General features: G+C 45.2%; 1 protein-coding gene across 1 annotated transcript in view; it reads right to left on the minus strand.

Moving 5' to 3' along the window:
- Window positions 1-3,997, minus strand: part of LOC120860949 (ras GTPase-activating-like protein IQGAP2) — a 309,525-nt gene extending 305,528 nt beyond the window's left edge. Inside the window, exon 1 of the mRNA XM_040236658.1 lies at window positions 3,728-3,997. Within this exon, the coding sequence (XP_040092592.1) occupies window positions 3,728-3,773 (46 nt within the window). The 5' untranslated portion in view covers window positions 3,774-3,997. The remainder of the gene's footprint in view (window positions 1-3,727) is intronic.
- Window positions 3,998-10,719: the final 6,722 nt, after the last annotated feature.

The following is a 10,719-nucleotide window of genomic DNA, read 5'->3' on the forward strand; positions in this document are numbered from 1 at the left end:
GAACAACACACGATGTGGTATTTCACAGACCCTCAGCCTGGTAGAGAAGAGAGACACCATAACAGCCCTGAACTGAGTTAATTTACTTTGTACAAGAATTACTGAAATAAATGTCAGTTCAAGGGGAGGAGAAATGGCAGAACACCAGCCCAGACCTAAAACAAATGTAACAGCTTAATTCAAACTACCAAAAAGCTGTTTTTAAAGACCAGTTTCAAAATATGTTTTACTAGGAACATGCAGCACTGGAATTGAAATTACTACAATATATACAGGCAGTATATATTGAGAATATATATATCCCAATAGGGAGTCTGCTTATCCTTAAATGCTGGGGATGAACCCTGCTTGGTATAGGTCGAGGTTTCATAGAACCCATAACTCACCAAACCCACAAACAAGAAAAAGCACTGCCCTATGATACAACATAGCAAATACAATCCTGTATTCTCCTCTGGTCTTTCTGTGAAAAGCCCAAAGCACTATTTTCAGTCCTGTGTTGACAGAAGGCCCAGAAAGCCAGAAACCGTATATTCTAATACGTTATGCTGTCCCCTTCTGCATGGAGAGTTGACATTAGGTAGTATCTATTAACACTAAGGTGTATTCCACTGGACATCATTTTTCAAATAAACTATGAACATCCTCACACATATAAGAATTTAGATCTTGCACCATTTTATATAAATGATGCTATGACTAAAAATATTTGTGAGGACAGACAGAACAGACTTGTGGTTGCCAAGGGGAAGGGAGGGAGTGAGAGTTTAGGATTAGCAGATGCAAATTATTATTTATATATATATATATATGGATAAACAACAAGGCTGTATAGCACAGGGAACTATATTCAATATCATGTGATAAGTCATGATGAAAAGGAATACAAAAAAGAAAGTATATATATAACTAAATCACTTTGCTGTACAGCAGGTTACCATATTATAAATCAACTGTATTTAATAAAAATATATATATACATATATTTGTGAAGTCATTTTTCCATTTGTTTGTCCACTAGGAAAACTATCTCATTGCTTTGTGATCACCCATCCCCCAGTTTGAACAATTACTTCCTTCAGTCTGCATCTGATGAGGGGAAAACCCAAAAGTACAGCTCCAAATACTATTTGACCAGCACTAGTATCATTGGAGTAAGTACCTGGACTATCCTGAATGAAGGAACACAGCAACACAGTAAGCTCCCTGGGAGTTACACCTTGCATGTCAAAAGCATTCAGGCTGTGTTCTCTAAGTGGTATTTGTCCTCACACAGAATAGAAAACCCTGTTTGCTTTTCTGACTTCTCCATGAAAGAGAACATCTGAAATATATGAGGTGCATGATACAAACCCTCCCCAGTGGCACCGTGGTAAAGAATCTGCCTGCCAATGCCGGAGACACAAAAGACTCGGCTTTGATCCCTGGGTCAGGAAGATCCTCTGGAGGAGGAAATGGTAACCCCCTCCAATATTCTTGCCTGGAGAATCCCATGGACAGAGGAGCCTGGCAGGTTACAGCCCATGGGGTCACAAAGAGTCAGACACGACTGAGCGGGCAGACACATTATACACATACCGCCTTCAGCTCTAGAGCTACTTGGAGGAAAATGGTGACAGCAAATGACCTCCTCTAACAAGACACTCATCTCAAACAGTGCTGTTTAGTTCAGGAGATCTCTTAAGTGTAGCTATTGATCTGGGGTTTCATATGGCTGATGTTGTACCTTTTAAACAAAATAATGATATTTAATGGAATAAAAAGAATCCATGAACATACACCATTTATGAATCTGGCATCAAAATCATAGAAGCGTTCATTTTAAGGACATAATAGGCTATTGTGTTAAAGCCTGAAGAGTTCAGGGTGGTCATAAAGTCTGGAAATTGGCAACTACTTTCCATTTTTTACTATGTCACAAAGTCTGGAAATTGGCAACTACTTTCCATTTTTTACTGTGCCAGGTGACCAAAGAAAGCCTTCCTGGGGAGGATTCCAAATAGATGGTACACCACTCATTACATCAAGCTCATAAGTAAAGTTAGACAAGGATTTACAAAGAAAGTGGCTACACAGAATCCTCTTCACGCTTGCGGGATCTCAGCCTACTTGACAGCCGTGTCTAGGAGCACTCTAAAACCGCAGGTGCATTGAATGAAAACCAAGCGCCATCACAGATGCTCATGCGGGGAAATGGGTGGGAATGCAGCATTAACGCACTGCGTTCTTGTACGTTTGCCCAGCACACTCAACTAGCGAGGCACAATACTGAACAGATCATGGTTTAAGATATGACATCAAAACCCCTTTTTCAATGCATACTCGCCTAGTTTCCATACGTTGTAACCATCTTATAATCTGACACAATGAAACTGCCAGATGCTCTGGGAGTTTGACATATCCAGGACTTTCAACAATCTGAGGATGGCTGACATCCCTCTGGATGAACACATCCCAGCTCAAGGAACTCTGCCCTCTGAGTGGTTTAGCAAAGTGCAAACTCAGGCTGCAAAGGGCAGGCCTGGGGTTAAGTGTTAAATGCATTTCCCTAGAAGACAGAGGACGCAGCTGACTCCTCACTGGCTGACACAGAAAAGGTCACCTGGGAAAACTTCTCATCTCTGATGTTCCCTTCCAAGGCCCGCGAGGAGAGAAGCCAGGGTGAGCAGGTTGACTACTCCCTTTTTATGAGGCAAGCCTGTGGCACTCACAACAAGTTAGATCCACAAAAGGTAACCTTGCAGCAGGAACCACCACCTTAACCCAAACCTGCTACCCCTCCCACCAAGGCCAGCCCGGGCAAAAGATTAACCTGTGATCCGCGACCATGGGTTCATCAGCCTTGTTGAGAAAGAGGGAACGCGCCAACTTTCTGTTTGTTTTAAAGGAAATACTTCCTGGCACATGTTTGGTAAAGACTCTGAACTCTGCACATGAAGCCACGTGGTTGGATCTAATCTGGCTCTATCCACTTAACGATCGGCCAAAGCAACGTCCTTCTGACGGGTAGCCCCTGGCGGGGTAACCGACAGGGTCTCATTCAAGTCACGCGGTTCCAACCGGATCCCAGGGAGCCCAGCGCCGCTGCAATCCTCCCGCGCGCCGCACAGTCCCCGCAGGGCCCAGGGGAGGCGGGGGACGGGAAGGGGGGAATGGGAGGAACTGGACCGGAGGTGCCCCTTTCAGCTGCAGCAGAAAAGGACTTCCAGCTCCGGAGGCCCAGGTGAAGCTCTAGGGAGCGGCGTAGAGGGAGATGACAGCCCTTCCAGGAACGCCGACGCTGCCACTAGCAGAATGCGCGGGCACACTGTTTACGGAGCCCACCTGTAGCCACAACAAGCAAACTTTCCTCCCCTTCTGAGTTGGAAGAATCGGGTCCCTAACGCCACCCCCTGGCCCGAGCCAGCAACGGCTGGGAGCTCCGCGGGATCCTCACCTGATACCCCTAAACCCCCAATTCGGTGTGTTTCAGGGCGCAGACCCAGTTCTGCCTCGCGCCACGGTGGGGTGTGCAGAGCGTAGGGACTGGGGTGCCAGCTGGGTATTATGACTGTGGGGACGCCGTTCACTAGCCTTTGCAACTCCAACTCCCAACTTTGCCAGCCACCCAGCCGCTGCCCTCCTGTTCCTCTGCGGCGCGCACTCGGCTCCCCCGGCTTCTCCAAGCCTTCCTTGGGGGAGAAAGCCCCCCAAAGTCAGCGGATCCCCGCGCGCCCCGCGGACTTACAGCCATAGCGAGGTCTCTGCAGGGACGGCTGGTCCTCGTGGGGCATCCTGCGAGGCTCTGGGGGCCCACCCGGGGCGCGCCCCCCGCGGCTCCCCTCGCTGGCCAGGCTCGCAGCTCCGCGCCCCGCCGGCGCGCTCGTATCCGGCTTCTCGCTGTGTCCGCCTGGCCGCCCGAGATAGGCGCCCGGCTTGCTCGGTGCGCCCTCGTCAGCGCCCGCAGCCGCCGCCGCGCGCTGACACCCGAGCAAAAGTGAACTCTCTTCCCTCGCTCGCTCTGGGCCGCCGCCGCCGCCTCCCGGGCAGGTTTCCTTTCTCCCTCCAGCCCGGCCCCGTTATCCACCGCGCTGGGAGCGCGCGCCGCCGCGCAGCGACCTCTATCGCCTGCCGGGCGCAGCGCCCGGGCGCCTGGACCCGCCCCCGTCCGGCCCCCGGGCTTGGAGGAGGGGGCTGCGCTGCTCCTGGGCCGGGATCCCCTGCAGCTGGGGCCCGCGGCCGCCCCGCCTGCTTTTTCACTTGTGGAGCGTTAAGAGGGTGGAAGTGAACCTCCGCGGAAAAGAGCAAGAAAAACCGCAGAAGATACAGCCAGCCCCAGCCGTCCGGGGTGTTGCTCAGTTACAGAGGGACAAACAGCGTGGTTCCTTTTCCTCTGGGGAGATTGCGCCTTTTTTTTTTTCTTTTTCGCTGCAAACATTGTTTCTGTGACTCCTTTTCTATAAAATGCAGGGTTCCCCTTTCATGACCAGAAACTGAGAGTGTGTGTCTGCTGGAGGGAGAAGATAAACACTCCCCGAGCAACCGCTCAAAACACCAGCCTGGGCTCTCCTTCGGCCCGCTCCCCTCCCCCAAGTACAGAACTACGGCCCTGCCCAGCTGGGGTCGACACCACAAAAACCTTTTCCGGCTAAGCTTTTAAGGAAATTAAACTGCATGTGGCAGTTTTTAAAGTTTGGTGTTTTGTTGTTGTTTTTTTAATGCAGTCACCTGGAGCTTCTTTTCTTTGTGTCTCAGAGTGCTAAGATTTGGAGGCATGTGGGACTCTTAACTGGTGACCTAACGTGATTGGCAAACGTGGAATGTATGGGTTGACCAGATGGCTGGCCGAATAAAACAACACAAGTGGAGATACAAGAGATGATTTCGTTGGAAAAAATGTGGCATAGTGACACTAAGCATTTTTTAAGTCTGCGAAGATCAGGGTGGCCAGCTGGTTCCCGATTCACATGGGAGCTATAGTCCTTCTCAAACTTGTGGAAACTCAGATTCCAGGGCCCCATCCTCAGAGCTTCCAGTTAAGTTGGGTCTGGAACAGGGCTCATGAATCTGTATTTCTAACAAGCTGCCCTGTGATGGTAGAAAAAAAGCAGGAGGGATCTCAGTTGGATTCAGGGGAATGTGTTCTGATAGAAGAGCAAGGGGATTCTATCCCACTCCCCTCTTTTTTTCCCCCTGGAGTCATGAGATTCTCAGCAGATTAGAATGGGTTGAATGGGAGGTTTCTCCCTAAAAAGCAGAGGCCCCTTCTTATAAGAGCGATTCACAGGTGAAATAATCACATTTTGAGGCATAGTACTCTGTCAGCGTTCAGCCAGATAGGGGCATGTTCAAGGGGAATTTCCTGTGTTTCTGGACATGCTGAATTGGATATTTCAAGTTCATTTCATCTCAATGATTCCATGTATTAAGTACTAACAATTAAGCCCTTTCTCACACATTATCAGTTTTCAGGATGAGTGTGTGATTTAGGACCCAAATAAGTGGGTAGTCTATGTATTTAAGGTTTCCCTGGTGGCTCCGTCTACAGGGTCGCACAGGGTCGGACACGACTGAAGTGACTTAGCAGCAGCAGCAGCAGCTGGTGGCTCAGATGGTAAAGAATCCACCTGCAGTGCAGGAGACCTGGGTTCGATCCCTGGATCGGGAAGATCCCCTGGAGGAGGGCATGGCAACCCCACTCCAGTATTCTCACCTGGAGAATCAACATGGACAGACAAACCCGGCAGGCTACAGTCCATGGGGTTGCAAAGAGTCGGACATGACTGAGGGACTCTTTTTTTCTTTTTTTAAAAGTATTTAGAGGTGGGAGGAAAATCACTGTAAACCAGAATGACCAAGGAAGATGATAGCATTTGAACATATGGTTTGAGGTAGACCTTGAAAAAATGGGTAAGAGTTGGATGCAGAATGTCTATTTCCAAAGGACAGGCAAGAACAAGGGACAGTGGGGGTGGTACATGAGGCTGAGTGAGGTTGGGAGCTTTGAAGCTGGTTTCAGATCATGGAGGTCACTGAAGGTGGGCAGAGAGGACTGGATATTATCATACAAGTATTTGAGAGCTCAAAGTTTTAGGGCATGGGAGCAGCATGATGCAACAGAATTTAGGAAAGGGGAATCTTGCAGCGGATAGTGGGATGGATTGGAGTAGGGCAGCTGGGGGTCCTGACACCAGGTGGAAGGGGCTGTGGCAGAGCTAGAAGAGGGAAGTGAGGAGTTTCAGTGAGGTTGATCTGAGGCCAGCAAGACAGAAAAAGAGAGTTTTAATACTAATCCGTTGGTGCCATCAATATATAAATATCACCAAGTGTAATAAGTAAATATCTGTTAATGGTAGAAGGTGAAGATTAAAACAAAAATAGGTGGTGTGCAGGAGAATGGTTCTAAGTTCACATTCCAGCTGTCAGCTCTTCTCTGAAGGCTCTGGGGAGGTTTCAAAGCTCTGTCATGGCTAACGTTTCTATGGAAAACTCAACGCTAAGAAGAAATTGTAAAAGCAAATGCTCTTGATTTTTTTTTGCAAGTGCTGAAATTAGTCTTTTGGATTTCAGTCTGCGTTCACTGGGTAACAGTACTATCTCACAGATCGCTTCTCTGCAGTATCTCAGGAAAGAAACTTGTCTGCAGAATTCTGGGCTATTTTCTCTTAGGGTTTGACCCTGGAGGAGAGTGATTCAAATAAACACAAGGCGAAGTGCCAGCTTACTTTGCCATCTGACTGTGCTTGCACAAATATTAAAACAAAACTGAGGCCATCTAATGAAAAATGATTTTTTAATAAACCAAGAAGAGTTTTTTTCTTTAATGTAAAACAAAAGATGACACTGGAAAACTACTAGACCTAGTAAAACAATTTGTTAAGCCTATTATTTTATTTTTCAAAATATTTTTTATTTACTCATTTGGCAGTGCTGGGTCTTAGTTGCAGTACATGGGATTTGCAGTCTTTGTTGAGGCATGCAGGATCCAGTTCCCTGTCCAGGGATCGAACCCAGGTCCTTTGTATTGGGAGCCCAGAGTCTTAGTCACTGGACAACGAGGGAAGGCCCAACATTATTTTAAAAACGATTGTTTTCAGAGGCCATCTGTCTCCCGATTAGTTGAAATGAGTTATTTGAAAAAAAAAAGCAACTTTATAACAAAACAGACTATTCACATCAAGAGCATCAAACAGGATTTTAAAAGTTTTTTTGAATAAAGATCATGGCATTTAACGTTCCAGCCACCTTTGAAATGATCTGGTCATTTTCCAATAATATCATGTTATTGATCATTTTAACATTTTTACCGAATAGTGACCAATGTGCTTTCAAAAGCATCACCCAAAGAAGTAAGTCATGAAGAAATGACAGGAAAGAAATCATTTAAGCCTTTCTCAAAGTCCTAAAAGACGTTGGGTTGTTAACATTTTGTAACTTATTCCCTGTCCCAGAAAAAGATGCTTAGCAGGAGCAGGATCTGCATTTTATTGCAAAAGAGACCTCTGTACCTAAAAAGGAAATGTTACAGTCCAACATAAGATTTCAAAAAAAAAAAAAAAAAAGAAGAAGAATCTGAACAGAAATAAGTGTAACAGCCAGTGTTTCAGTTCTCAAAAACAAAAGCCTGGTAGTAGTATCAGGGTAGAGGATAACTGTGGAACTGGTGGCCTCTACGCATCATTTTATGGCCAAGGAAACAGAGAGGCATAGAAAAGTTGTATGGTTTCCACGGAAGAAAAAAACCTTACTGACAAGTCAAGTCTTCTGAGAGTCTCTGTCCCTTGCCTGACTCTTACATCCCTTTCTGGAACACAGGCTTAACTGGCAGATGAGAGGCAGGTAAACTTCTAGCTGACCTAGGAGAGCTTGGCCATTTTGAAAGAAGCTTGACTATCAGAGAATGAAAAGGAAGATACCCATTGTGTTACTGACCTGGACTCTTGAATTCTTGAATCGATAGAAATTGATAAGAGGCCATATGGGAAATTTGGGCAAGGCTTTATTGGGACTCATGCTGCAGCAAGAGAGAACAAAAACAAAAAACAGGTGCCCTTGTTCATAGCGCTACCTGGGGAGGGTGGGGTGGTTCCTTAAAATGCGATGAGGGCAGGGGCAGATTGGTGGATCGGGCGGAAAAGGGTGGTTTGGATGGTCTGCCTGCTCCCCTGGTGGTGCTGCATGCAGGGATCAAGCATGGTACCCTGCTTTTGCTCGTGGCACCTCGGAAGTGGCACTTGGCCTTTTCACATCTTATTGTTCGTAACTGTCCCGGCCATGCGTGCATGCAGGGTTTTCCAGTCCCTCATTATTTCTTTGCATTCTGTTTGCTCTAGGAGATGTCTGTCCAGGACATTTGACCCTCCAGTAAAGGGTCCCAGGTCACATCCTGTCTCAATTAGGTGACAAATGATAAAGTATAACAAATGTGGGGAGTTAGGAGTTCTCATATGATGTTGGGAGAAGTGTCCTTTGGGTAATCATTTCTGGGTGTAAGTTGGTCCTCTCTGGTTAAAGAAGTACATTTTGTGAAATCCAGCAATTCCATGTCTATTAAGATCCTTTAGAGAAATTCCCACATTCAGGGAAACATATACAAAATGGTCATTCCAGGGAAAAACTGGAAACAGCCTAAAGGTCATCTAGTGGCAGAATAAATACATTGTGATACATAAAAATAGCAAATGATAAATATGTGATGCCAATTATGTGCAGTTAACAAACATACAAAATAACATTACATAATAGACATAGAGACATACACCTTTGGTAAAAGTATAAAAAATGCACAGACAAAATATGCCAATTTTAGACTAGCAATAACTTCTGAGAAATTAGGGAAAGGAAAGGAAGCTGAAAAGGTAGACAAGGAACATCAAATATATATATTACATTTAATTTCCTTTTAAAACACTGAAGCAAAAATGGCATTTGTTGTATCCAGGTGGTATGTATGCACCTTCCTAATGTATTAAATTAAAACATTAAAATCTCTTTGTTTGGAATGCTTTTCAAGATGTTTTTAAAAAAATAAACAAGCATTTTGTTAGTATAGTCAAACAGAATTAATGTCTTTGTCGGTTTACCGGTTTTTGAAATTCAGATTCATTTAATTTTCTTGAGTAGGCAAATCTATACTACTTCAAAACAAAGCCTCATCGAGATAAACATTTTGATGATGGCAATCTGAATATACAAACACATATATCCTTCAAGAAAGGTACTTATTATCTGGGGAAGGGATTGTGGCTCCCACCCCCAAACTCAGCTTAAGGCGCCGCTGGGACCCACCTCCTGGTGACCAGCTTCTCCATTTGAGTACTGGTTAATGACTCCTGGTCTTCCGGTTCAAACAGAACGAGGGACAGCTCTTCCCTTCATGAATGGGGGGAGGGTTGACCCTGGGTCTGGTCTGTTGTGTAAGCAGAAATTGCCACACTTTCACAAAGCACTGCTTAAATATTTTGGTGGGGCGGCCTCCACTTTAAAGTTTTTGAGGAGGGCAGGGGGGATTAGTCAACCAACTGCTAAAGCTCAGTTACTCAGCTTGTTAAGAGTTAACTTCACATCTGGGTCTAGTCAGTGTGAGGCTGAGTGCAAAAACCAACAGAGAACCAAGGAATACCATAGCAAGGGAAGCAGACATCACCAGCGCCTGCCTTTTGTCATACTATAAATACAACTGTCATCTCAAGCTCAACAGGCAAAAAATCAGAATCAACCAATTCCGTACCTCCCCCCAATGGGTCTTTTCTCTGACTGCCATCCTCTGTTAATACAAACATTTCTAGTCACTTAGATTTTTGAAGTTTTGATCTCCATCACTTTGGATTCCTCCAGGATCACACCTCAGTATCCAGTTAGCCACTCAGGTGTGATGTTTTGTGTGTGTGAATATCTCTCTTGCTTATTAATGCATCTTCATTTTCTTTTTTTTTATTCATAGTCACCACCACTCCACTCTGGTCCAGTCTCTCAGCTGGGCTGTATTGATGGCTAGTCCTGCATCAGTTTTTTTCCTTCTTGCAATTTAACTTCATTTTTTCCCCCTCCTCTAAATTCCTATATCAAATATCTTTATTTGTACTCTCCTTTGAGCCTTTAGCATATGGTACTCTAGTCGCTATTTATGTTTCAATTGTTGTCTTGATTTAAAAAGAAAAAAAAGTTAGCAGTTGGGAAACCCAGATTTCAACTTTAATTCCCAAATAGTAAATGAAAGAAGTAAACCTGGAGGGCTGAAGATAGCAGTGTGGAAAGTTATAGCTGTTGAAAGTCTGCTGATTTTCCAAGTGTTTAATTCCAAGCTAGGATTTTTTTTTTTCCTAGAGACTTTGACAGTCTAAAAATTGAGAGATTTCATGGAGGTGGAATTTGACCGTTGTCTAACATACAGTAGGTATTCAGAAAAGACAATGACAGTAGAAATCTATTTGGTTCTGGGCAAGTGCTGACATCAACAAATAGGGTCTGCCTACTACACATAAAGATTATTATACATGATCTAAGCTGTGTCAGTAAAACCAGCTGGCTGGGGAAGGCTTCTGAAATCAGTTGGCTCTGGCTGCTATAACAAAATACCATAGACTAGGAGGTTTAAACAACAAAGGTTTGTTTCTCACGCTTCTAGAGGCTGGGAAATTCAAGATCAAGGTGCCAGCTGATTTGGTTCCCGATGAGAGGCCTCTTCCTGGTTGACAGACAGCCATCTTCTCATTAGGTCCTCACGTGGCCCTTTCTTGG

This window comes from Oryx dammah, unplaced genomic scaffold (assembly GCF_014754425.2).
Source record: "Oryx dammah isolate SB20612 unplaced genomic scaffold, SCBI_Odam_1.1 HiC_scaffold_11210, whole genome shotgun sequence".
NCBI lineage: Eukaryota > Metazoa > Chordata > Mammalia > Artiodactyla > Bovidae > Oryx > Oryx dammah.